Source organism: Nelumbo lutea, chromosome 5 (genome assembly GCF_056320005.1).
Source record: "Nelumbo lutea isolate HS-2025 chromosome 5, American lotus-T2T, whole genome shotgun sequence".
In the NCBI taxonomy this organism is placed as follows: domain Eukaryota; kingdom Viridiplantae; phylum Streptophyta; class Magnoliopsida; order Proteales; family Nelumbonaceae; genus Nelumbo; species Nelumbo lutea.
In genome coordinates this window covers 15,806,562-15,833,738 of record NC_142688.1, presented here as the reverse complement: position 1 = coordinate 15,833,738, position 27,177 = coordinate 15,806,562, and the positions used below count along the sequence as shown (strand labels likewise).

The following is a 27,177-nucleotide window of genomic DNA, read 5'->3' as shown; positions in this document are numbered from 1 at the left end:
AGGAACATCAATTAAAATTAAAAACTATTTTCCATGTATGTGTTAAGAATTTAAGACCCTAACATGGACTTGTCGGGGTTTGCCTCAAGGGGCTCGGTCAAGGGTCCAGGGGCTCTGCCACCATGCTTCAAAAAACACAAAAAGTGCAAAATTTCACTCGGGTGCACGCCTGGGAAGAGAAGCAAGGAGTAGAAAAGTTTGGAACACCTGCTTTGATGTAAAAACTGTAAAAGAAAGAAGAAAATGAAGAGAATAGAAGGTTTCTGCAAAGAAAGAAAGAGGAGAGAGATTGAAGAGAATGGGAGAAGCCAAAAATTAAGTCTGGCCACCCCTTTCATTAGATTATATACTCACAAATAAAAGAGATTACAAAGACAAGTATGCCCTTAGTAAGTCGGCTACTTGTAAGAACTGAATAAGCACTCTTAACTTAAAACATAAACTAATGGGCCTAAGGCCCAATAACTCCCTAACTATGCTATGTAAATAAAACAAGTAATATCAGCCCAAAAACTCAACACAAGGCATACCAGGCGCACCAGGCTGGGCTGAAATGCACCTTTCCTATGCACCCAGGTGCACCTTTTAAATCATTTCCTATAGCATATCTTTTGTCTTCTTATTAACAAGGGAAAACGCAATACTGCTCCATTTTAAGGATTTATAGGGAGAATTAATAGGAAAAAGGCCATAAAAGGTAAACTAGTTCCAACAATAGATTGCATTATATGCTCAAACAGGCCTTCACAAGTAACCTTATTTATGATACTGTAGGTCCTTTAGCAAAAATTAGTGTAAATGAGAAGTCTAAAGTGAAGTGTCTTTAAGTTTTATAGCTTCTTTCCTTTCTTAACACACACTAATAACTCATCAAAAAGAAAACGACAAGCCTAAAGTGAAGAAAATACATGATTATGTTTTCAAGAATTGCAAGTAAGAGGTATTTTAAGTTGTAACAAACTTAGAAGATAAAGAATTCATGGAAGATAGAGAAAATTACCACATCCTGAGAAATTAAGCAATTGACCATTGTTGTTGAAGTCAACCATATAGTAAACCTGCAGATGGATTAGCATAAAAGTTTTTGATTAGTCTGAAAATTATAATTGAGAGATAAAGCTGAGAGCACCTAGTTAAAAAACTCATATGCATATTCAGTAAGGACCTTCCACCTCAAACTAGAAAGATGTGTGTCTGGTGAATAGCAGGATATAGACTTATACTTATTAGACAGAGAAATTTAGGAAAGCTGCTCAGACGAAGAGCAGGAATGATGATGATACTTGGGAATGGGTGATAACAAAGTTCAACTAGGAAAATAGTTCATTCGTTCAGAGTCCTGGACAGGAAAGTTCTCCTCTCCAAGTTGGACCTTATCAAGAAGACAAAGCATTGGAGAGTTTGCCTTCTACTGATTCGGAGATTGTGGATGTTAACAGCAGCCAAGAAAAAAGCCAGGAGACTCTAACAGCGCCGAAAGGGGTGGAGCAAGAGCACCTTCAGGTTGTTTGCTTTGGAGAGGTAAAGTCTGCTATTCCCCTGTCTATGATTGAAGGAGAGACAGTGGCAGAAGCTCAGGATATTAGGAACAGAATTAGTTCGCAGCAGTTAGATGAGGTCTCTGTTTTGGATGTTCCTCTGACTTCAGTTTTGAGGTCAGTTACTGCTGAAGAGGATATTGTAAGTGATCAAGTTGATAAGTTTCCTGAGGTGAAAGAGGTTTTTTTATCAGAAGTTCTAATAGAGAAATTGGGAAAAGATCTTGGTAGGAAGAAGCAGGGAACAGGAAAAGATGGGATGTTGAGACTGTGATTCCTTTTCGAAATCCTCAGGGAACGCCAAGAAGATGAAGAGCACGAATATGGGGCATCTAATTAGCATTACCAAGGTCTTCTCTAGGTTGAAAGATGGACTCAAAATCATAGGCCCAAGTAGCAAAATCAAGAGAGTGTACAGAAGGGAAAAAAATTTAAAAACAAAACTTGCTTGCTTAAAGATTCTATTGCTGAGAACCTTTCAAACCAATTTCCAGTTTGTGGTGATAAAGGAGTTAGGCCAGTAGATTTTACTGAAAAATCCCTGGCAAAAGAAGGGGTTTTGTTGGGGGAAGTGGATAGCTCAGAGGAGGAAATCGATGAAGCTGAAGAGGAAGGAGTGGAGTTTGACAGAGTTCAAAAAATTGAGAAAAAAGTGGATGTGGACAAGGTGATCGAAACTAGCCGCCAAGTCAGCAAAAAAATGGGCTTATTGGTTCTAGGAGGGGAAGACTACACTAGGAAAATGTTTTGGGAATTAGAGCTTCAGTACCCAATCATTGTTGAAATGTCCTAACTCGAAGTATTGTTAGTTTTGAGGTTTTTGTTTAGGTTTCTCTGTTGGTTGGGTTTTTTCTTTTTTTTTTTTTTTTGTTCTGTTTTTGTTGAGGGTTGCATGCTTTGGAAGCAAGTGGGGGTTATTGTCCGAGGATTAAAATTAAAGCTGTTTTTGCTTGGGCTCAGGAGTTTGTGCTGTTCTTGGATTCCTTCTTTTTTCTTTGTGGGTGATTCCTTATCACCTCCATTGTACTTTTTCTTTTCCTTTTTTTCTTAATAAATTGCCTTTTTATTCTACTACCAGAAAAAAAAAAAAAAAGACTCATACTTATCAGGAAAGGAAATGCAGAAAACTTCATGTAAAATCAAGGATTAATTTGACACTCTTTAGTATGAACACAACCATCTATAAAACAAAAAAGATGACGATGATGATGAGAGAGCAAAACAGTAACCACAGCCTGCACATTTTACCAGGTTACCATGGGTAGTGCCAACTTATATGCTAATATGATATCTACAACATCACAACACATCAATCCACTGTTCCGCTCTACATCCATAGAAACATTAATTGGACAGGGTCTAACTCCTAGAGGGATTTTTTGGTCAAGAAAATCAGCTAAACCGAAGAACAATCATCTGGATTTGAAAGATCAATGCTGTAAATTATGTATACCGGATATTTTCTTAATTACATATTGTACCCGATATTTATGCTTGAAAAATACATGCTGTACATATTGCATGCTATTCACAACACTGCATCTAAAACCAAAAGGTAAACTTATTCTTCTTAACTAAGACCTATTTATATTGACCTTCACAAGACTGATTTATATGATGCAAATATTTCTCCAGCCATAGTCAAGGAAAAGAAGCTTTAGTAACTTACCTTTTCAACAAAAAATTTCCTCGGTAAGATTGTAGATGAGCACAAACTCAAACTGGTGTTAATCAAATATAGTTCTCAATGAAAGCAAGCTCATGACAGTTTTTCCTTTTTTTCTCTTTGTGGGGTTGGGTAGGGTGTTTGGAGATGTATTAACACCTAATGGAGATAGTGAAGATGTATTGAACATTTTAGACAGTAAAGCTTGTAGATAGATGGTTGTGGAAAAAGTATCATGCCATGGGAGATCTGAGAAAATGTAGGGGGCCTCTCTACTCACTAGAGTGAATCAGACATATGAAAGGAAGGGCTCCCAAGGTACAAGAAGATGTAAAGATAATGGATAACCGGTATGTTATCAGTACCAAATTTCCAATCTTTGGGCTAGCTAAGTCTGACCAGCCAAGAGATGTAGAGGGGATGGAGTCTTACCACCAAGAAGAGTCTCTAACCCTTCAAATGACAGAAAAGTAGTGAAGCACAAATTTCAATAATTTTCTTTGAAGTTGAAAGAGATCATCACATTGTTTCATATGATAGTGTTATCAAAGTGTCAACTAGCTAATAACTAGTTGACCAACTAGTTAGTTGAGGGCCAGACTAACTGCATCACCAACAAGTCAGTTGGTGCTCATGGTACAACCTCTTAAGATGACTATCAACTAGGTTGACTAGTTGATTAACAAGTAGTCGTCCTAGTCACCCACAAGAGGGTGGGCCTAGGAACAACAGTTAGGTTGCTCCATTGCGACCTGGGTGACCAAGGTTCAAATCTTGGAAACAGACTCTGTGTATATCTAGGGGTAAGGGTAGAGGTGGATTCGACCCAAACCAAGCCAAATAACTGGCTATTCGAGTTCAGCTAGGCATAAAAACATCAGGCTTGAGCTCAATTCAAGCTAGAGACATAAGTTCAAATTTGGCTCAACTCAAAAGCTCGTATGTTCAATCTCGACTCAGCTCAAGTTCGATGGTAAGCCAAACTTCATATAAAAAATAAAAAATTATTTGTTATTATATAATTTAAAATATTATATATTATATAATCTTGATTAGGCTCACAAGCAGAGCTTCATTAGGCTCGAGCTTGGCTCAATTAGCAAACGAGCCTACATATTGGGCTTGAGCTCAGCTTAAACTGAGCCAAATCAAGCTTTCCATGAGCCTAGCTCGAATAGCTTGTGAAAAGCTCAGTTTATATCCCCCTAGGTAAGGCTACATACATTTGTCCCTCCCTAGACCTTGCATTGGTGAGAGCCTCATGCACTAGGCTCCCCTTTTTAATTATTTGAAACAATACGCTATTGCTTAATATTTGTGATGGAATCATGAAACATGATTGGCTGATGGTATATATAATAGAGAAAAAAAGGAATAAATAAAAGAAGACAATGGAGAAGTAAATTTAAGCTTCCTTCCGATCAATGCAGTTCTGGTATGAAGTTTCCACAAAAAAAGGGAGCATCAAATAGTCAGGGTTGCACTCTTTCTTTGGAAAACAAAGGTTGTAATTCCCTACCCCAAGATAGGCTTAACATTTTTATGTTTACAAAACAAAGACTAAAAAGTGTAAACTATTTTTTTTTTGATAAATGAGAGTAGTTTTATTAATTCAAAAAATAGCAGTACATTCAGCCTAGGAAGACGCATGAGGTGTTACCTCCCCCTAGGACTGAGTCATAAACACTAAACAAACACAAGCCTGAAACACGGTTACAAAGTGGCCCAAAACAGATCTCCCCTTGGTATCCCTTCCTTGGCCAAAGAATCAGCCATTACATTTGCTGATCTGCTGGCCCACTGAAACCTGACTGACATATTCCTTGTCAGCCATTTAACTTTATTTAACAGATCCCCGTAGCCCCAACAAGCTGTCTCTAGACTTGTCAACCAGCCCACTACTACCTTGGAATCCCCTTCTACTATCAAATTATTCACTCCAAATTGACTGGCCATCTGTATACCTTGTACCGCTGCTAGTATCTCTGCCCTTACAGAATCACCAACACCCACCGGTCCCGAAAATAAAGACAACATGTTGCTATCTTTGTCTCTCAGAATCCCTCCTATTCCAGATGGCCCTGGGTTACCTTGGCAGCTACCATCAAAATTCAGTTTTACCACCCCATCCAGTGGGGATTCCCATTCAGCTTGTGATTTGTTCTTTGTGGAGACTGTAGAAGCCACTGCTGCCCAGTTTCTCCTTAAGTCATCAAAGGATGACACGCACAAATTGAGAAATGGTCCAAAGTGTAAACTAAATGTTCAGCATCATTCTTTTCCTGCATAGTTGTAAGTTGTAACCTATATTAACTTATTTATGAGATTGCATCAATATCTTAAACTTAGAACACATTTTTCTCATCAACTAGTCAGCACCTTAGCACCAACTAATCATCACACCAATTAGAGAGGACAAAAGAGAAATTACCTCACCGTCTTGATAATACTATTATATGGTTAAGATAAGGCAACCATGTCTTGCACAAGTACTAAATTTACAAACAAAAAAAAAAGCATCTTAATAATATTCTCTAGCATACGCTCTTCCTCGAAATAGAAGTAGGAAGAATAGAGTTTATCTTTAAAAAAAAAAAAGAATTAGGAAGAAGAGAATTAGAGCCATGAAAAAAGCTCATCAGGAAGCTTTGGAGATTTGAGACTAAAAGAGAAACTTTATAGAGAAAGCTTGTGGTCCTTAACTATGGGTGGCCCATTTGAATAGAAAACTAGGTCTGTATTATCACCTTTGTAGTATGTGCTAGGAAAAGTTGGGTTTTCATCACCTATTTGCCAAATGCACTAAATTAATAGCTTTAGAGGAAGACAAGTGAGGCAGAATTGGAGGTGCTGCTAGTTGCATCCAAGACTTTATCATTTATCACCAAAGCTCTGTACGTATTATAGGCAGTGTTTAGAACCATGGTGTTGCATTCCCATTTTGACTCCACCTAAGTGCCACATGGGTGATTTGACTTCAACATATGAAAAATGCACTTGGTTGGGAAGATTAAACTAGAAATGGTTGTACTATTTTTTGCATTAAGTTATGTGCATTGTGGTGTTGGGGGAAACACCAAAAAAAAAAACATTTCCAGAATTCCATTGTCCTATTTGGCACCTAAGGTTTTTTTTTTCTGAATGGCACCTGGCACCTAAATATTTGAATCTGTAATAAGATATTGTGTTGTATATTTTGGGATAAAACATTTCAATTTCTTTATTTCCAATGTAATGATTGTTGAAACATTAAGACAGAAAACACTATGGTACCCAAGGCAATAGAAAGAATGCATAAATGTGTTTCATGGTTAATTAATTTGATGCATCTTTCATTAAGGCATTGAGGGGAGATTTATTAGGTCAAGGCTGTTTAAAGAAAAGTTGGTTTTTTAAGAAGGCTAAAAGCGGAGGCAAGGCTAAAGCCTCAAAATAGTCTATCAACAAAAAGAATGCATAAAAAATTGATCTACATCCCTAATATAATACTGTAGAAAATTTGGCCGACTAACATTACAAGTCCCACTATTGAGGCAGACCCACAGATTGAACACTTAAACTTACAAGAATGTGAGCCCTTCGAATGCCAATATTTGACATGTGATAGAAGCTTTTATTAAAATTCATTAAAGGAACAGATACAAGAAAGCAAAGGGAGAGGTAAACTCTCTTAGCCCTCCATCAAAAGAAAATAAAATTACAACAAAGCCCAAAACTAACTATCCCTTCCTACCCCTTGCAAGTGTATCAGCAAAAGAATAAGCATTTCACTTTACCCATTGCAACTTTATCTCCATGCCCTGGATCAGCCACTTAAACTTCTTTTTTTCGTTAGCAAATTTCCGAATACCATTCTCCTCTTTTTTGTAGCCAACCAATGACCAGCTTTAAGTTTCCTTCAACAAGCAGCTTACTAATATTCATTTCTTCTGGTCTTTTTTATCCCTTCCATTACCGCCAAGATCTCAACTCTAAGTGAATCACCTATACTAATAGGGCTTCAAAATAAAGCAATAACTTTCCCTTCCTCATCCCTGAAAACTCCTCCAATGCTTGTAGGTCTCCCTTGGTCATTTTTATTCTTTCCCTGCTTCAGTAGTCCTGTAATTGGATGGATTTTTTTTTTTTTTTGCTAAGTGTTTTTAGTGGCTTTTGTATAGGGTGTTTGGTTGGAAGAGTGTGGCATTCTATTTTCTCACACTCCTTCCTCCATATTAGGGCTATCATGCTACCTTTACCTTTTCCAAAATAAATTATTTGTAGTATATTAAAAATCTCATGAAATTGAAGTGAAATGATGACAGTCTTGAAATAAGATTTTAAACCATATTGTTTAATATTACAAAAGTAGAGAAATGATTAAGCACATATTAGAATTCTGAAAAGAAGAACTCAAAGAGAACCTTATTATCTATGCCACGAAATGAGGTTGTGTAAGGATTCTTGTCATCAGCTTCATTTGTATGGTTATATACCACATCCAAAATGACCTGTAATAAGCCAGTAGATACCACTATCACATGGAAACCCTAGATGTACTCCATTGAAGTAAAGATATATCCAGAAGTTAATATTTTTTAAGCCAGGTAAAATAAAAAACTTGACCTACCTCAATCCCAGCAGCATGTAAGGCTTTTACCATTTCTTTGAATTCCCGAGAAGCAGCAATAGATCCACCCCCAGAACTGGCATAGCGACTCATAGGAGCAAAGAAATTTATTGTAGAATAACCCCAAGTATTGATCTCCATGATTACCAAAACCCAAAGAATCAAAATTACATTGTTTTCCAGAATAAGTTCATTTAGACAATTCAAAGAAAGAACAAAGCCAATACTGCATGCAGATAAAGTGCAATTCATTTAGATAATAGAAATGGTATAGAGCATTTAAACCATGAAAGAGGGACTTACTCAAAAGATGCAAGGTTAAAGGATGTATAAATGAAATGGAGTGCCTGTTGAATGCTCCATTAAATTAAATCTTGAAAACAAAAAAAAAAGAGTTGTATAATAATTTTATTATTAGTCTGGGACTGAGCTTTAAAAAAACAATAAATGGACTTTCATCAATGAAGAAAGAAAACAAGTTTGGCAATAGGAAAAATATAGGTGTTGATCCATTCCTTTTGCAACCCATTGATGTAGAAAAAATATATTTTGGGATCAACGCCCAAATAAGCTCAAATCATTAGACAAAGATTATGTTGGTAGGTGGGGAAAAGGAGATAACTTCTATGAAGGCAACAATTTAAAATAAAAAGTGCATGGTAAAGATAAATTCAATATGCAAATCCTGAGTCTTAGATAATATTATCAAGATAAAGAACATAATATAAATGGTTGACTTTTGTTTCTAACAATAAGTAAATGGTTGAAATTTACCATGTGATCTCTAGGGTTTGGACGCCTCTGAAATTCTAACTCATCAAACTCAAATACAGGTAAAAGTTCCACAGCATTGATTCCAAGCTCCAAAAGATGTGGGATCTTAACAAAGAAGGGGGGAAATGTCAGGGAAATTAGGCAATAGGTTAGAAAAAGTCAAATAGTATCCTTAGTGAATTACTGTAAGCATAGCACAACTGAGCTGCATATAGATGAGTAAGAGATAAATAATAACTTGGGTATCATGCAGGAGATCTCCAAAGTTTGTGTCGAAACGAAAAAAATAATAAATTGTGAAGCTACTTAAAAATGTTTATCTCATCAATGTCAAAAGTCAAGATATTGGAGCATGTTATGAAGATCAATGATGCAATAGATTACAAAACTAACTGAATGAACTATATAATGATCCAGTTACCATATCATAAACCAAAAAAGCAAATTAATTCCATATCATTAAGCGTAAATAAACAATTGAAAGACAATTACATATGTTCAACAATAACCAGAACATTAAATATTATTCATAAGAAAGGAAGATTGAGGAGGATATTGCCAATAGAATTAGAGTAGAATGGGCAAAATGGAGGGATGCACCCAGAGTCTTATGTGATATGCAAATCCCACTTCAGCTAAAAGGAAAATTCTATAAAACAGTTGTAAAGCCAGAAATGTTGCATGGAGTGTTGGGCAGTTAAGAAACAGCATGTCCAAAAACTGAGTTTGGAAGAAATGCAAATGCTTTGCTGGATGAGTGGTAAAATTAGAAAGGACAAGGTTAGAAAGTAAGGGATATGAAGGAACATAAGAGTAGCTCCAACCAGTTATAAAATGAGAGAGAGTAGATTGAGATAGTTTGGTCATATGCATACTTGCATAGAAGACCATCTACAGCACCTGTTAGAAAAAGTGATCTGTTACAAGTTGAGGGAGGACAGAAGAGCTAGGGGCAGAGGAGAAAAACCATTATGTACAAATTTACTATCCATGTTACTATGTACCACCTTTAATGAAAGTGACTAAGACTTACTTGAAACACTTCCTTATATACCTTCAATTCCTAACAAACAGTAAACAACAAGAAACTATTAAAGGCACTGAAAATAGTCCCCACGGTTGGAGCTGCATCTAGCCTCTCTCTTTTGGGAAGTTGCCCCTTATTTTTGAATATAAATATACTTAAAAAACAAAAATAACTCAAAATTAAAAAAAAAAAAAGATAAAAAAAAACAAAAAATGACTGGCATGGAAAACCCCCTAAAACTTCAAATTTTGTGAAATTCACCATAGAGCCTCGATGGTGGGGCAACAAATCCTTTAAGTTCTCAGGTAAATATGTCAATGTCGACTTCTGATCCAAGTTTGACTAGCTTGCTGGATTTTCCGAGTCAGAAGAGAAGACTCTCACTCAAACTACAGTTCACACCATCTAATAGTCTTAAAACATAGAGAAAGCTTATAGACTTTCTAATATTTTGTCTAACAAAGGATTCACTCAAATTGGGTGGCTGAGATTCAAATCTGGAGCTGACTGAAAATTGTCTGTTCAGCAGCCAATCAAAAAAAAAAACATTGTCTGGTCAGCATGCTTTTTCAAGGAAATCTCAGACTTGCCTCTAACTTTAGACCTTTTCCCTAATCATCTGGTTCATGGGTATCATGATTAATAGGCACAGCAACTAATGTACAAGTATAGAGCCTATTAAAGCAGTCTAATTGTTTCAATATGGATCCCAATTTCAATGTAATTTCCTCTATGGAAGTTTTAAAACGTCCTCAGTGACAGTTTTAAAGGAAAATGAGATACTTTTAGAGTCCACTTTAAATAGAAAAGGCTCTTAGTTATCTCTATCCAGCTTGACAATTATTAAAATTTTACCATTTTTAGTGATATCTATTTTTATTGATAGTAGTTTTTGGATCTAACATTTATGACTTACTAATTCTAGCAAGTTTTAGGCAGAAATGTAAAACAAGGTTCTAGGAATCTTAAAATGTCAAATCCCAAAAAATAATCCTTGACGTATGGAAAGTCTATGACTATAGTCAAAGTGATGGATAGCATTCATTATTTTTATCATTGATCTTTCGTAAACAAGTAGCTAAATTATGTATAGTAAAGTGCTTTAAATGAAAGGACATGATTTCATATACAATACAAATCAATATTTTTTATTAGTAACAAATGTATTACTAATAGATTGAAGTTATACAAAAAAGGATGGTGAGTGAACATCCTTCTACAATATAACCTCTTACATGAAAAGGGCCAAATCAACTAAGCCTTGTATCAACAATATGGTCAAATACATCAATCTTGTTGCCACTCAACTCTGTTCAACCGGTCTAATCAGCCGGTCCGGTTCAATTTTCTAAACACTGGAGCCAAGCCTTGCCTACGATATACCTTTGGGCATCTTATGTCCTTCCAAGTTCCAAATACCCCCTAGTGTTGCAGAAGGAGAAATTCTCCAATAATATGACCCCCACAGTAGTTATTTTTTTATCAATCAGTTCAAAAGCTATTATTATAAGACAATATTGTAATAGTTAAGGCAATTGACTAAGGCCAAATCGGTCCTCTTAGGGTATCTGTATAGTGACAGTTCTTTGCCTATGTAATTCTTGAGTTCCCCTATGTAAGCCTTGATGCTGTTGTACATCTCCTCATGTATCAGTTTCTATCTTAATGAAATTCTGTTATCTCCTTTCCAAAGAAAATGACTAAGGAGTCTCCAATCCACATAATTATTTTTCTCCATCTAATTGTATTGACCATATCCCCTTGGACCCCTTTACTTGTTAAGGGCATTAGATGAGATGGGTTAGCAACCTGAGCTCCTACAAAAAAGTAAGCACCTCAATCTTTCTCAAGTGTGCACTAGATGGGACCAGTAAAAAAACCAAAAAGGTAAACGGGCCTTGTCAACTTTTTACCTAAATTTTCCAGTTTCCTAGGGTGACCTCAAAGGTCTAGATCTTTGATCTTCTTAAATGCTAAAGCAACTCAAACAGTGAATGAAAGTCTAAGTTCAACCTAGATAAAATATTAAAAAGATTAGAAGAACATAGACTTGATGGTCTTATCCTAAGAATTAGAGTGAAGTTCCATGGAAGTAACAAGACCCTGGATCCTTTTTCTTCATCTCAGATACCCTATCCACCTAAACTCAACAAACCAGTACCTTCTCAATCACCCCAAGGTAGCTGCCACGTGTGTCTGGATCCAGCCCACTTGATTCATCAGCAGTAAATGAACGAACATTCATTTCATATATAACAAGATCTTTCTGCACATAAAGCACAAATATAAAACAAAACTGATGTCAGAACATAACAAGATGCACCAGACACAAGACACATGTAACTTGGATACAAATTCAAGGTGGTGAATGCAGCTACCCAAAAAACCAATTTATTGATTCATCCAATATGGTTACATGATGACAACACCAAAGAATACATTACATTGATAAATGGTTTTCAGTTAACATAAAAAGCACCTATTCAAAAATGTTTAGATTAACAGATATACATTAAAATGTTGTTTAGATTAATAGCAAAAGCAAAAGAAGCGTGCAAATAATCTGACTACTCACTTAGACATGCATCAAAGAGCAGATTGAACTTATACCTGATACAACAATCAGTCATGGAAAAAAATGTATATTTTAAATAGAACAATTGAAACAGAACCATACATGAAACTTATTTAATTTACCTCAGGAATGCTTGGAAATTTGTAATTTTCTCCCCAATCAAAAGGCAAGCTAGTAAAGTCATAAGTTCCAAGAAACTTAGACATCTTATCTTTGGAATCTCCAAAAAATCTGCGACCCTCAACTAGTTTTGCATAAGGATCTATAAGGACAACACTGCTGTCAAATCGATGCCCTTGCTTCAATTCTTGAGGGCCATCAATACGATAACCATAAAGAACACCATGTCGAGGCAGGTCCTACATATCATGCATATTAAATGATATTAATATTTTAAAAAGTAAAACATCAACAACCGAAACATTGAACAAATTGGGCAAAGAAGATAATGCATAGGAACAATAGCATCATTAATCATTTATTTAGAACTGTATACTTAATTGTGCATATATCCCCTAAGACACCACATACGGAAGTTGCAGAAAGAATTCTTAGGTACCTAAAGAAGTATCTATGAATTGGCTTCCCATTTCATAAGCACAACCATCTGAAAGTGGAAATCTATACAGATGCCAATTGCGCAGGTGTTGTGGATGACAGGAAATCTACAAGTGGTTACTGCACTTTTGTGGGAGAAATCTAGTGACATGGAGGAGTAAAAAACAAAATGTGGTTGCAAGATCTAGTGCTGAAGCTGAGTATAGGGCTATGGCACAGATAATAAGGCAGCCATAAACATTGCTACTAACCCTGTCCTACACAACAGGACAAAACACATTGAAGTGGACAAGCACTTCATATGAGAGAAATTAGAAAAGGGTGAAATTTACACTCCATATGTTAACTCCAAGGAGCAGTTGGCCGATGTTCTCACAAAGGGACTTCCATACTTGCCACATAATGAGCTATGTGACAAGTTGGGCATGATAGATATATTCAGCCCAACTTGAGGGGGAGTGTTGTTAGAATGATTTGTTAGTTGTTTCTGCGGTTATAGTCTTTTATGCCATTAGTCTTAGGGTGTTTTCAGTTTGTTTATTGTTTTTTATTAGGGTGTTCCGCCAGGGGCAAGCATGTAACTTTCCCTCTTTTATTTTTATCTCATTAATATAAATAGAAAGCTGGGTGCCGCCAGCTAGGAGTTTTGGCTCCCAAACAGCCATTCTCTCTTCTCCTCTTCTCTTCCTTCTTCTCTCTTCTCTTCCTTCTTCTCTCTTCTTCTTCCTTTCTTCTCTTCTTCATAGAATAAAACAAGGACAAACAATCCTTGCAAACAACAGAAAGACAGAAGTAAGGTAGTACATGTCAAAATCTGATTTCAAGATTACCTATATTTGAAAATCTATTATCAGGCCTACCTCCACAAATATGTGCCATATGTCCCCTGTCCTGTTCATTTGAGGATCCAAAGTTAGTTCCACTGCTGCAGAATCAAGTCTCCTGAGAAGTATAACAGTATGAGAGAGTTGAAGCTAACGAAAAATCTACTAAAAAGGGTGTCAAGATTATAAGATCAAACCAAGATTTAGTAAGGGAAAGATAAGCAAAGTTGGAGTGTAGGGCATTGGCAAATGTGTGGACTACATGATTTAGGGTAGGGTAATGAAGGACAAGGTTGAATGATTAACTTTTTAGGTTTAAGAGATTTAATATTGGTTTCACTAACTAATCAGAAATGGTCTGACACAAAAGGACAAAAATTGTTGATACAGGAAATTTTCATTTTTTCTATATAAACTAAGGAAAGATGTAGGTGGATAAGTTTTAGTCTTATGAGGATATTGGATAAACTAATTAGATGAAGAATTTGTGGATTACGGCTACAATGGCTGCTTGGATATTAAAGTAATGATAGAAAAAAAAAGAGTGAATCCAGAATAATTTAATGGGGACCTAAAATCACTCTGAGGGATGGGAACCATTCACCACTGTTAACAGAAGCTTTAAAAAATTTAATAAGTCAACTCATTAATGTATAAACACTCAATACATATTTATAGACTATAGACCAATAAAAAGCCTAATAAAACTAGGAAACAGAAAATTAAGGAGTTGTCACTCCCTTACTTTAATTCAAAGAAAATTCAAAGGTTTTTTTTTAGAAAAGGTAATGAATGATTGTTAATTCATCAAAAAAAGTGATACCTGAATTATCAAAAAAAAAAAAAAGTGATACCTGATATGCAATCCTATCCTTTTCAAGTTCTATATAGTAACAGTACAAAGCCACCTGTATATTAACATTTTGCAAAAAGTGTTCCTTAGAGAACATGACAGACGCCTCTATTCTCTCTATAATTGAATTCCACATCCTGCTAAAGGTACATTTTGCCCCTAGAGGCAGGCCCAAACATTTTTTTGGCATTTTTCTTACCTCACACCAATGTTTGTCATATTTCTAGTCCTTCCGAGTTACCAATATGGCACAATGCACTCTCATTGAAGTTGACTTTTAGCTTGGACACCACTTCAAACCATCTAAATATGCCTAACAGGTTGAGGACCCACTATTCTGATACCCTTAAAAAGAAAAGGGCATCATCTGCAAGCTGAAGTATCTCTATTTTTGTTCCCACTTCCATAAAGGATTGTCTTGCCTGACTCCTCTTTAACTTCTGAAACCAGACAGGGTTCCACTTAGGAGTGAGCATGAGTTGGTTCGGTCCAGTTCCAGGTTTTTGGAACCAGAACCTACCCTGTGAAGCTCAATTCCAAGGTCAGTTTTGGCCTTGACAGTTTTGGGGTCGATTCCAAGGCCTACCCATGGAACCTGTTCTTTCTTTACTCTCCCGCTTCAAAGAAAAATGAAACATGTCCTTTAAAAACTTGATTTTCAATAATGATAATATATAGTTTTAAAACTTATATTATCTTTATTGATTAAACTAAGTAATTTGATATGTAGATTATCATAATAATATTAACATATGGTTACAAATTTGTCATTATAATTTAAATTTTGTTTATATTACCTTTTACATTCAAATATTAAAATGAAAACAAATTACCAAATCACTTAAGTAACTCAATGGTCAAGTGAGACCATGGCTTTTGTAACCATGAGTGCTTGGGTTCAAATCTTCATATCCTTAAAAAAAATTTGGGGTTTATTTCAAGGCAAGTTCAGTTCCACCATGGCCACCCAAGGCTAGTTCATCAGGTTGGTTTGGGTAGGGTAAATCCCTAGACCCTAGAACCGACCTGGGTGGGGGTCAATTCCAAGAATTCGGAACGAGACCCTATCGGTTCAAGATCAGTTCGAGGTCGGTTCCATTCGGTTCTGGGTAGAACCTACCCATTTGCTCACCCCTAGTTCCACTTACTAAAATATTATTTTTAGTATTCAAATTCATTGGAATTACATTGTACTTGAGATTTTGATAAACTTATTTTTCCATTTATAGTATATTTTTGTTTTATATTTAATTTTATAAATCTATGCCAATAATATATATATATATGTATTTATCTATCAAAAAAACATAAATATATATATGTATTTATTGATAGTTCAATCAAATTGGATTCAAATCAAATATCTAGATATGTTAACTAATTGAATTCAAATCTATGCTTTACATATTTGTCAGACATAAGACCAAATTTAGATCTCTCGGATTATTTCAATCCAATTATTTGCAGCCCTAAATCCCATGGTTGCCACTTCTTCTCCTTGAGTCAGTTAGTTTGTTTGCATATCACCTAATCAACGATAAACAAAAGTCCCTTGTGAGTCTAAAATTATCATAGGCAACACCTTCATTCTTGAAGTGAGAACCTTAGCTTGGCCAAAATCTTATAGAAACTGCTTAGCAAGTTTATGTAGGGGTGCAAATGGATAGGATCACGATCCAATTCAATCCGAAATCCGATCCTATTTTGTTGGATTCAGATATATTCCTGTTGGATTTACAGATCGAATACTAGGATCCGATTGAAAATCAGAGAAAATTCGAATCAGCTCCTTATTTATTTATTTATTTATAAATATGTTTATATTGCATTTTTGTAATTTTATATTGTTTATTTTTTACATATATGATGAAAATAGTTGAAGAAAATACTTGTATTTTTTATTTTTTCTTTATATAAATCTGTTATATTTTAAAATATTCAGATATTAAACCAGATCAGATCATGTTCGGATATCCAACATTATTAACGGATTCGGATTTGAATCTGTGTTTATGAGATCCGGTTGGATCTTCTGATCGGATCAGGTTCAGATATACCCTGATTTGAATCCGATCCGATCCGTTTGCATCCCTAAGTTTATGGGTCTACGGTGGGTCTATACTCTTGAAGCTCCTCAGGACCCCCTTTCTTTTCTATAAGAGTGATGTGGTTTGCATATAGAATTCTTTCAAGCTTGGAACAAAAATCCTGGAATTCATTCATTACTTCATTCTTCAACACCTTCCAGCACTTCTCGTACAAGTTTATAATGAACCAATCAGTCTCTATCAAGGATCAAAATTTTGCAACATATGGTGTATTGGGTTGTTGATATACTCAGGGAGTAGTCAGGCCCAAGACTGAAACCCTGTAAAATTAAAAAAAAAAAAAAAAAAACTAAAAAAATAGTTGTGTTCCTTTGTTTCACCTGATACACAAGTTCATGTGCATAAGGTTTTTTTTGGAGTAAAAAGAAATTTCATTAACCTTGGTCCTTACTGATTTATCACCATCCATTTCTTTGATTGAATTCCAAACTTCCTTTTCTCAAAAGGGTTTCCAGCTCCTTGTGCCTCCAATAGCACTTCAAATCATAACCCTTCCACTCAATAGCCTGTAAACTAGTTATGCAATGACCCTGAAAATTTAAATGCAAACCAACTATAACTAGACAAATCCGATTATACACAAATTGTGAAATGAAAAAATTACCACTGGTTTCTAAACCTGTTCATGAGCCAGGGCCGGGCCAGGCATTACCAATTATCAACAGAAAATGTCCAAGCCCAAGCTCGGCTCAATAATCAGGCATATTATTGAGCCTGAAGCCCAGTCTGAAGAGGAAACAAAACTGCATAAGTATTGAGACTCAAGCAAAATTTATTATATGTTACTAATATATATAATATTATTATATATTACTAATAATAATATACTAGTAAATGCTAATATATAAAACTGCAAAAGTAAATTTGAGACTCAAGCAAAATTTACTATTTGTTACTAATATATATAATATTATTATATATTACTGATAATAATATATTAGTAAATGCTAATTTATATATATATATATATATATTACTAAATGCTAAAATATATGCTTCATTATATGTTACTATTTACCGAAATATATTTTCATTATTGTTAATTGTCGATAGTTTTATAATCTAACCATGTTGCCACAAGGGCACTTAGTCTTTTTCGCTTCTTTTTTCTGTATTGGGTTGCCCTTATTATAAATAGAATGGCTGGCACCACCAGCAAACCTTTTGGCTCTCAATCAAACTTCCTCTCTCCTCCCCTCTCTTTCCTCACATTCTATTGACTTTCTACCATGATAATAATTATATATAATATTTATTGGGCTGGGTTCAGGTTTTACTTGCCCATATACTTACAGAGCGAACCCGAGCCCGAGCCAACAGGCTTTAAAATATGTTCCCAAGCCCAACAAAGAACTGGTCGGGCAAGGCAATCCCACCAGGCTACCCAGCCCATGAACAGGTCTACTGGTTTCAAATTCAGCCTAAATCCCAACTACCACTTTGTGCCATATCAACACCATTTTATGGCAATCTTCCTTCTAGAGAATTTTCAGTCGTGCTGGATGAATCCTACCATGTAATTTCCTAGTTGGCATCAAAATCAAGCATATGGAGATTATTTTTACATATACAATGAATGGCAAAAGTTCTAGCACACACATACACATGGTTGAGTGGCACATGTTTATACATGTAGAAGAGGCGAGAGAGTGGAGAGTAACGAGGTGCTGAGAGGAAAATAAATGGACTAAAATCTTGGGTTAGTCATTTGGACGTGGTCGAGAAAAGTACCAGCACCATATGGTAAAGATATGAATGATAATACCAAGTGGCAAGAGTACTTTTGGTAAACTACAATTCACAATTGTTTAGAAACTACACCTTCCAGGAAGTGATAAGCAAAGCATGACTGCAGTTGCATGTTGTGAAAAGATAGCAAAGTTGATTCCATTTTCCATTTCAGATGCTCCAAGTGGAAAAGCTTGGCCTGGAGAGACTTTCATTGGTACGTTGAGTTCAGACCTTTCAGCAGCTTCCTTATACAGTTAACAAAAATAAGCATTCAGTTATATAAACCAATATGTTTATATCATTGTCTTCAGTCTAGTAAATCCACATATGCAACTCTAAAGTAAGATATCGAGCACAATTCCTTATTCACCTTTTAACTATTTGAACCAAACAAAACCATAAAGAAGCATTTAGGACAACATAACAATTATCTCCATTTGGAAGTAAGAATAAACTGTTGCAACAAACCTTCATAACAAAGTGCAAAGTAGGCAAACATTAATATGAAGCGTTTGACACAGAAACCTTGAAAACCCAAGAGGAAGAGAAAGAGATGACTATTGATCAAGTTAGTAAAATAGAAAAAGAAAGTGATACTGAAAAGATAGCTCTACTGAAATTCAAGTTAGCAAAACTTTGGGACTATTTTTTCTGGGAGGGGAAGATTTTGCAATAAAAGCTTTTGGAGTTTGAAAAGAAGCATGTTATGGGAAAGGCTAGTTCTACTGTAGAAGTTTGATTACATTCAGAGGGTCATTGGTCAGATCACATCCACGGCTTGAGGCATTAGGTGGAGAGTTTTGGGTCTTTTGTGATAGTCGTGGATCATGGGAGTTGAGGTTTTCTGTTTGTCTAAGGTGGGGTGGAGGAAAGTTGTGGTCTGTCATACCTTATCATCTTTCTTGTAGTTTCCTTATTTCTTAATAATATTTCCTTTTCATTTATTACCAAACAAGTATTGCAACTGGAAACAAGCTATGAAACCTATGTGCATTAGCATTGCCGCATGATGGCCAAAATGGTAATTTGGCATGGCCTGATGCTGAACTTGTTCAAGATGTTTTATGTTGTATCTTGTAAAAACAGAGGAAAAAAACTAAACCTTCTTTATTCTTCAATTTGATCCTGTATCTTGTACAAACAGAGGATAAAACCTGTTCAGAAGGGGAGTCAGTTTCAAAGTTGGGGATGGGAGAAGGATCAGGTTCTAATTGGACCCCTGGACGGGGGAGATAACTCTTAAGGAACTATTTCCCACTCTGTTCAGTCTGGCTGTAGATAAAGAGGCATTGGTAGCTGATGCCTTTGTGTTGAGGGACAGTGCTATATGCTGGGTTCCATCCTTTAGAAGGGATTTCAATGACTGGAAGATTTAGAAGGTTGGAAATCTCCTAACTTTGCTTCAGTCTCAGGTGTTGAATCTGCAATCAGAGGATTCCTTAATATGGAGATGGAACAGAAGCAGAGAGTTTTCAGTTAAATCCTTCTACAACTCCATAGTGGGTGGGCCTAAAGCTCTCTTTCCTAGCAGGGCTATTTGGGGGATTGTGGCACCCTCCAAAGTCAAGTTTTTTGTTTGGGTGGCAGCTTTAGAGAAGTGTCTCTCTAAAGAGATGTTGGTGAAGAAAGGTTTTAATTGTAATTATCTGAGGTGTAGTCTCTACGGTGTGTTTACAGAATCAATAAACCATCTGTTTTTACACTGCAAGTTTGTTACAAAAATCTGGAACCACTTCTTAAGAAGTTTGAGTTTAAGCTGGTGTATGCCAACCTCGGTTAAAGCATGCCTGGAAGGGTGGCAGATTCAATGGATGACAAAAAAAGGAAAGAGGTGCTGGTCTGTTATTCCCCTAGCAATTTTGTGGGCAGTATGGACAGAAAGGAATAGCAGGGTTTCTGAGCTGAAATCCTCTTCAGAAGAAGAAGCCATCAATTCGGATTTAGGCATTGTTAGAATTCGGTTGTCTATTCTTGCTGACTTTAAAGAGGTTATTTCTGACTGTAATTTTTTGAGAATGGCCTTCTTTTGAGGTTCTGCTGGCTTTTTGTACAACTTCTCATTGTACAAAGGACCTTTTCATTAATATAACTATACTTTACCTTTTGCTCAGGAAAAAAACAGAGGATAAAAACCAAACCATCTTTATTCTTCAATTTGATCCTTAAATTCCCAAACTTGAAAACTAAGTTCAACTCTGATTTCTTTTGTTAATTTCTTGAGTCTTTCCTTGTCATTTCCTATTACTTTAGTGCTCCATAAACAGTCCTTGCTTGTGAATCAATAACCATCCTACAAGCACTGGCCTAAAGCCCCTTCTTGAACCTATTGAAGCCCTAACCAACTAGCTTGACTGCCATTCATTCAAGTCCCTTAAATTTCAGTCTACTTACTCTATCTATTATAGTTTAAAATGAAACAAGCAGAACTTTCTATTAGGTTATCCTATATCTGTGTTTAAGATATGACAACTTGTACATGAAGTTTATTGGTGCAATTTTTTTTTTTTTTAAAGGAACAGTACAAAGAGATAGAAAACCATGAGTAAGAAACTCGAGAGTTTTAAAAGTTGTGAAACATTTAAAATTATTATAACCAACTTGGAAGTGCAAGGCTATGAAGAAAATATGATCTAAATATATGTATCATTGCAAGTGAAAGAAAAAAGTACCTCAACCACAGTTTCTTGAGCATGGCGCTCATAAACATTTGTAACTTTATATTTGGCACGACCACTTACCTAACATATGCCAAGAATAAGGTCATTTATACAATATTCATATGTCTGTATGCACATAAAGCATTTATAGATGCCTTCAACAAAAGAAAAAACATTTATAGATGAAAAGAAATCATTAATATTTATCGAAATGTTGGAATACATATGCATATATATGTTGGAATATATATATATATATATATATATATATATATATATATAGATGTATGTATGTATGTATGTATCGAGATGACACATGCCTCATTGATGAGACTTCGCTTACTGCTTTGAAGCATATTCTTGCTTGACCTCAATCTGTAAAAAACATTTGAAATAACATAAGAGACCTAAAAAAGGTATCCAATCAAAATAAAATTGCAAAACTAGGAGTCAATGAAAACTAGTTAGAAGGCAGGTAAGAAATCATCCAACATAATTTAAATTTCTTTCATGATGAGGAAAAAACAATCCCTACTTTGTTTTGCTTTCATCAAAGGCCTGACAGCAAATTCAATGAATTACAAGTCCCCAGAAACCTCTCCGGGAAAATTATCCATTTATTTCACTTTCCCTTTGCTGTAGACGTTTGACGCATAACATTAATTCATTAAAAGTATCTTATAATTAAAGATGAGTTCCTTTATATTTATTTTATGGATTTAAAGCCCGCTGACTGATCCATCCATGTAAGCTGTAGAAGATTTTGTTTCTTTTCTCTCTCCTTTTTTTTCTTTCTTTTTTTTTTTTTTTTTTTTTTTGGGGGGGGGGGGGGGGGGGTGGGGGGGGGGGATCTGGTTTATCTCCATTCCATGTCTGCAATTCACATTCCCTTTGCTTTTTCGTCTTCAATTTTCAACTTTGCAATACACTCTGTATTCTAATTCCCAAAAGCACGCGTTGCTCTTGCATGAATTTTTCCGAGGTTCAGCAATGAATTTGTCCCACCTTCTTATCTTCCTCTTCTCTATTGCTATTTTATGCTAAAAAATGGAGGGATGGAAAAGGTTCGACAACAACGAAAAAAGAAGAGTTTCGTGTCCTAATAACAATGAATATGGTAATAAACAGAATGGAATGGCGGAACAGAACTCATTTAGCCGACGCATAAGGCTTACATGATGATGATTTACGTTTAATTCCACTAAACAAAGAACAGCGACTTCAAAATTAAACCAAATTTACCCCATAGGGAAGAGACAACAAGCTCCAACTGGAGAACAACTATGTTTACTCGAAGCAGCAGAAGCGAATAGAGGAAGCTTGACCTTCGAATAACGTATGGGCGAGTAGGGCATTTCTATCCCTTGCTGCGAGTACAATAGAGCATCCATGAAAAAGAGAAGAACAAAGAACCAGAAAGAGAAGAGTTTACGAATCTCACATGGAAAGGAGGAGAAAGGGAATATATAGGGAGAAAACCAAATAAAAGTGCCTTTCCCACGTGAACAGCTGCTGGGTTTTTGTCCATTTCAGGCCACGTGTTCCTCTGCTTGTAGGAATATGCTGAGAAACCACGAGAATGAAGGCTGAATCCTACTTGGTTTCACTTCAGAATCCGATCCCTGTTGAGCGCAACGCAAATCGTTTTAACTGCCAACACTGACCGTTGCTAAAACAGACTCTGAAATTTGTTAAATAGTTTTCAAGAAAAAAAATGTAAATTGCCGAAACCTAGCCTGAAATTTTGACAGTTGCTGAGAGTCTGAGACATACTCTGAAATTTGTTAAATAGTTTTCAAGAAAAAAAATGTAAATTGCCGAAACCTAGCCTGAAGCTTTGACAGTTGCTGAGAGTCTAGACATACTCTGAAATTTGTTAATAGTTTTCAAGAAAAAAAAATGTAGATTGCCGAAACATAGCATGAAGTTTTGACAGTTGCTGAGACATACTCTGAAATTTGCTAATAGTAATCAACTCCCCTTAGTACACCCTTCCCGTTACAATCCACTAATGAAAGACGGAAAAGGACTAAAATACCCATTCCCTGATTTTTGTTCTATTTTTACCTTCCCAAAATGGCCTTTATCTTGCCTCAGATACAATGCTGACGATGCTTGTTTGTTCTCTGTCGTCTTCTACCGAAAAAGGTTGGTTCTCTTTCGATCCAACCCTTAAAAACCCTTCCAAAACATCCCTGATCCCTCTCCAAGTATTGTATCAGATTTGAAGTTTTTATTATCGTTCTGAGTTATCCAAAAGTGAAAACTTTCAAGTCCGGGCCGGGGCTCGGTAAAATGGGCCCATTCGGGAACTGTTCATCGATGCTCTTGTTTGTCAAATACTGGGTGACAGTGCTACCGCTATCGAGGGAAATGTTGCTGGTGTTTTTCAATGTCCATGTGCAACAAACAAGAGAAAATATATATATAGAGAGAGAGAGAGAATTGAAGCTATGGTATAAGAAATGAGAAAAAGAGGAAGAACATAAAACATAGGAGATGAAAAGAGAAAAAGGACGAAGGAGGGAGGAAAGGAGGGGAAGAATCCATTCCTAATTAAGGTTAGATTGGGCTTCAACCAGTGTCGCTGAAAGCCAGAGAGAAGACTGAAGAGAATGAAATAGTGTGACATACTGACATTAGCTAATAGCTACGAGTTGGAGATTAAAACAGTGCCGTTTTCCCTTTTCTTCATCCCTCCGCTCCTTAATTAGGGGCAAATTGGGGATTTTAAGATGCTGGAGTAGCAATACAAACAGAATTCGCATTTCATCCTCACAAGTCACAACATTTTTTAATTCACGGGAAGATATTCCTGATAATACACGGCTACAAATGGCTATAAGGACAGTTTTGTGAGGACCAAATTCAAATTCCAACTAGCATATATGATAAGCATGACATCATATTTTGGTTATATTTGCAGAGGCAATCTAACAGAAGGGTAAAACAGAAAGGTGTAGTATTGTGTCAAAAACATTAGAGGAATTGACCGTTATTGACAAATTTCATGGTATGATTCAACAACTGTCAAAAACTTCATGGCATTGATTTGTGTAGGTTATTACATATTTATAGGATACATGCCCATTCAATAAGACTGTTTGGTTTACAAGAAAAAGTAGGGAAATGAAGGGATAGGGAGGGTCCTTTTCCTATAACCCAAACAGAGACTAAAGGAAAATCACTTCAACCTTTTTTTTCATAACAAACTCCTTTTTACTTTTCTCTCTGCAAATTTTCAAATAGAGATGAGCAAATGCACCCCTCCTATCCTTATAATTGTCCTGGAACCGATATGTTCAAGCTGCAACTATGCCCTTTATATGAATGTGTATTTGTATATTGAATATATTGTTGTTGTTCATTCTCTTTCCGAATTATATGAATATAGTATTTGTGCTAATATCTACCAAAAAAATAAATGCTAATAGATGGCTGGATGAAGTGATAAAGTGGATCACCTATGTTTCATATCAAGTGGATATTTGTCTTGAATTGGATATTGGTCATAAAAGCCAAATTCACATATCACATATCAGGAAAATTCTTTATCAGTATCCTGTACTTTGGCTCGAGTGACAATTTGGTCCCCGAACTTTAAAATGTGGCAACCCAGTATCCAAACTTTCAAAATGTGACAATCCATTACCTACATTTAACCAGTCCATTAAACAGCCATTAAGTGACATTTGAAAAGTCAAAAATGCCCTTCGAATGTTGTATAATTATCTTTATCAACCATTCAAACGTTGACAAAAAACTGAACATTCCCAAATCCTAGCCTTTTCTATTCAAAAAAGTTGGTGACTATTTAGAAGAATCTAGAATTTGGGAATGTTAATTTTATTGTCAATGTTTGAATAGTTGATAAAGAGAATTAGATGGTATTCTTAGGGCATTTTTTACTTTTCAAATGTCACTTATCAGCTGATTAACGGATTGGTTAACAACAGGTATTGGATTGTCACATCTTAAAAGCTTGGGTACTGGATTATCACATTTTGAAAATTTAGATATTAAATTGATGCATTTTAAAGTTTAGGGATTAAATTATCACTTGAGCCAAAGTACAGGGTACTGATCAGAAATTTTCCCATAATTAATACTCATACATACATATCTTACATTAATCTATACTGTTATAAAGTTAAATTCACTATACAATATCAACGTAATGTTATTTTCCTCAAAAAAACAAAATCCTTTGCTTACAAACGTGTTCATGCCTCTAAAATACAAATGGAGGTTTTAGATATTAAAATATATTTGTCAAAAAATAAAAAATAAAAAAAGTTCAAGTAACTTTTCAAAATAAATAAATAAACATCTAGACAAACTCTCGTATTTTCCCCACATGGATGGACAAGAAAACAATCTCTCGTACTTTGGGGCATGGAAGAAACATGTGACCAAACAAGGCCACCAAGTAACAAAGAGCCACCTCCAACTAACCACAGTACCACACTATTACACGCTCCAACCTCTTTCCGATGGTTTTTGGAAGTGGATGAAAAACAACAATTTGGGCTTTCATTCTCGAGAATTGTACTTTGAGCTGAGCTTCAACATGAAAACTTAGATCGTGTTTCAATAGGCTTTAGGATTTGTGTTATTAGAACCTAAAATCGTCTCTTACCAAACGCTCAAAAACACTTTTGGCTAATTTGTTGTATGTTATAAGTTACAAAGGTCAAAAGCAAAAGCTTAATCAAACAGTTTATTGACGTGAATTTGGATTAGACTTAGATCAAAGCATGTGATAGCACTGGTTTGGAGAAATCCAATTCACCCAACTATCTGTTTATGCAATTTATATATGTTAATACACACGAAAATAGGGTTGGGAAGGGGATCATCTACAAGCATGTATATCAAGAAACAAATCAGGCCACTAATTGGCTCGCTCACCATACTCATGAAGTCCAGTTGCCAAGTGATAGCTGTGTATCTCTGAGTCTTTGTAAGTTGCCTTTGCAGTTTGCATTTATTTGTTATAGTGATTTGTTGAGACATGTTACCCCTCTTGTGGAGTTCGGATCTTCTGCCCATGCTTATCTCAGCCACACATGGAGAACATCCCAACCTCTGCATAGTATTATGCACGAGGAGATATTCCCAATTCACGGAGATGGTGTGTTGTGGATAGACGTGGGCAGAATTCTCGTGGACAGGAGATTGGAGTCCCTCTCTTGTATAGCCCCCTTATTTTTATTATCCAAAAAAAAAAATAGGGTTGGGTTTAATTCAGGTTGGGCTTAGACTGCCAACACAAGCAATGACCTCACATTGGGCCGGGCCCATGCCCAAGTCCAGGCCCTTGAGTTTCCAAAGGCTTATACCCAACCCGTTCAAATTGCATTCCTAGTAACCTAGTAACTTTGATGCACAAAGTATCATTTGAACTCTTGCCTTCTCTTGGCTCAACCAAGACATTGTATCTTTCGGAGATGATTCCGCAACCACGTCAGGAAAAAAAATGCTACATGGAGAAAAGAAATAGAGAACACGGAATCAATAACCAAGCACAAAGTAGCAGTAGCAGGTGAAAGATTTTCTTATTTGTGTGAATTCATCTTTCCGGATGATAATTTTGTGGTGTTTTTTGGGCATTCGACCTGTCCAGACCTTATAGGACCTGTTTATTTGAGTTTGGGTAGCCCATCCCAAATCCATAATCCCCTCCAACCCTAGATTAAGCAAGATTCAAGGCAAGTTTCCCTGACAATCGGCTGGAGACCTTATCGATTAATCAGTTGACATCTTGTTTTTTAGGCTCCATTTGGAAGGAGAACATATACGCAGAACCTTATATTTGTACTTTTTGCATGTATTTATATTATATTATATATATATATCATCGTCAAGCTCCAATTTAATGTCTTATATTTTGTATTCTTTTGTGGATGTCTTACAGGGTTCCACTAGCCAATCACATCATTTTTATTTAATAAGCATCGCATTTTATTCTCTCAAATTGGGAAGAAAAATTAAATGAATTTAGGATCAAGAAATTTTACATGCATTTGATAATGGAAAAGGGCAATTTTCAGATGTACCCTACCTGTTATTTTCCCACATCTTGCGGCTTTACTATTGCATACATACATCCCACCTTATCGGAGTTTGGAGTGACTTCCTACAGAGTGCGTGTGACGCATGTGAGATGTGTTGTGGGGCCACTGTGTGGAGCCAATATGAATTAACTTTATCAAGTTAATGATGGCTTTCGGATATGCTGACCAAAACATATTGCT

The 27,177-nt window shown here is 35.8% G+C and overlaps 1 protein-coding gene across 18 annotated transcripts in view; it reads right to left on the bottom strand.

Annotated features, from left to right (window-relative positions):
• The window catches only part of ISA3 (isoamylase 3), a 75,463-nt gene extending 52,335 nt beyond the window's left edge, over positions 1–23,128 (bottom strand). For 3 of the 18 annotated variants that reach the window (XR_016099752.1, XM_088947266.1, XM_088947282.1), the window contains exons 1-13: positions 22,694–22,893; positions 22,362–22,542; positions 22,163–22,287; positions 21,241–21,295; positions 20,933–21,001; positions 18,354–18,508; positions 13,608–13,689; positions 12,312–12,548; positions 11,776–11,880; positions 8,588–8,692; positions 7,814–7,948; positions 7,608–7,694; positions 1,001–1,058 (exon numbers count right to left, since the gene is read on the bottom strand). Coding sequence is in view for 17 of the 18 variants with exons in the window: in XM_088947266.1 (XP_088803392.1) it covers positions 1,001–1,058; positions 7,608–7,694; positions 7,814–7,948; positions 8,588–8,692; positions 11,776–11,880; positions 12,312–12,548; positions 13,608–13,689; positions 18,354–18,508; positions 20,933–21,001; positions 21,241–21,295; positions 22,163–22,287; positions 22,362–22,448 (1,300 nt within the window). In the remaining variant the exon portion in view is untranslated. Of the gene's footprint in view, positions 1–1,000; positions 1,059–7,607; positions 7,695–7,813; positions 7,949–8,587; positions 8,693–11,775; positions 11,881–12,311; positions 12,549–13,607; positions 13,690–18,353; positions 18,509–20,932; positions 21,002–21,240; positions 21,296–22,162; positions 22,543–22,693; positions 22,923–22,987 lie in introns of those variants that run through there. The other 15 variants (XM_088947268.1, XM_088947278.1, XM_088947269.1 and 12 more) reach the window with 15 other exon arrangements.
• Positions 23,129–27,177: the final 4,049 nt, after the last annotated feature.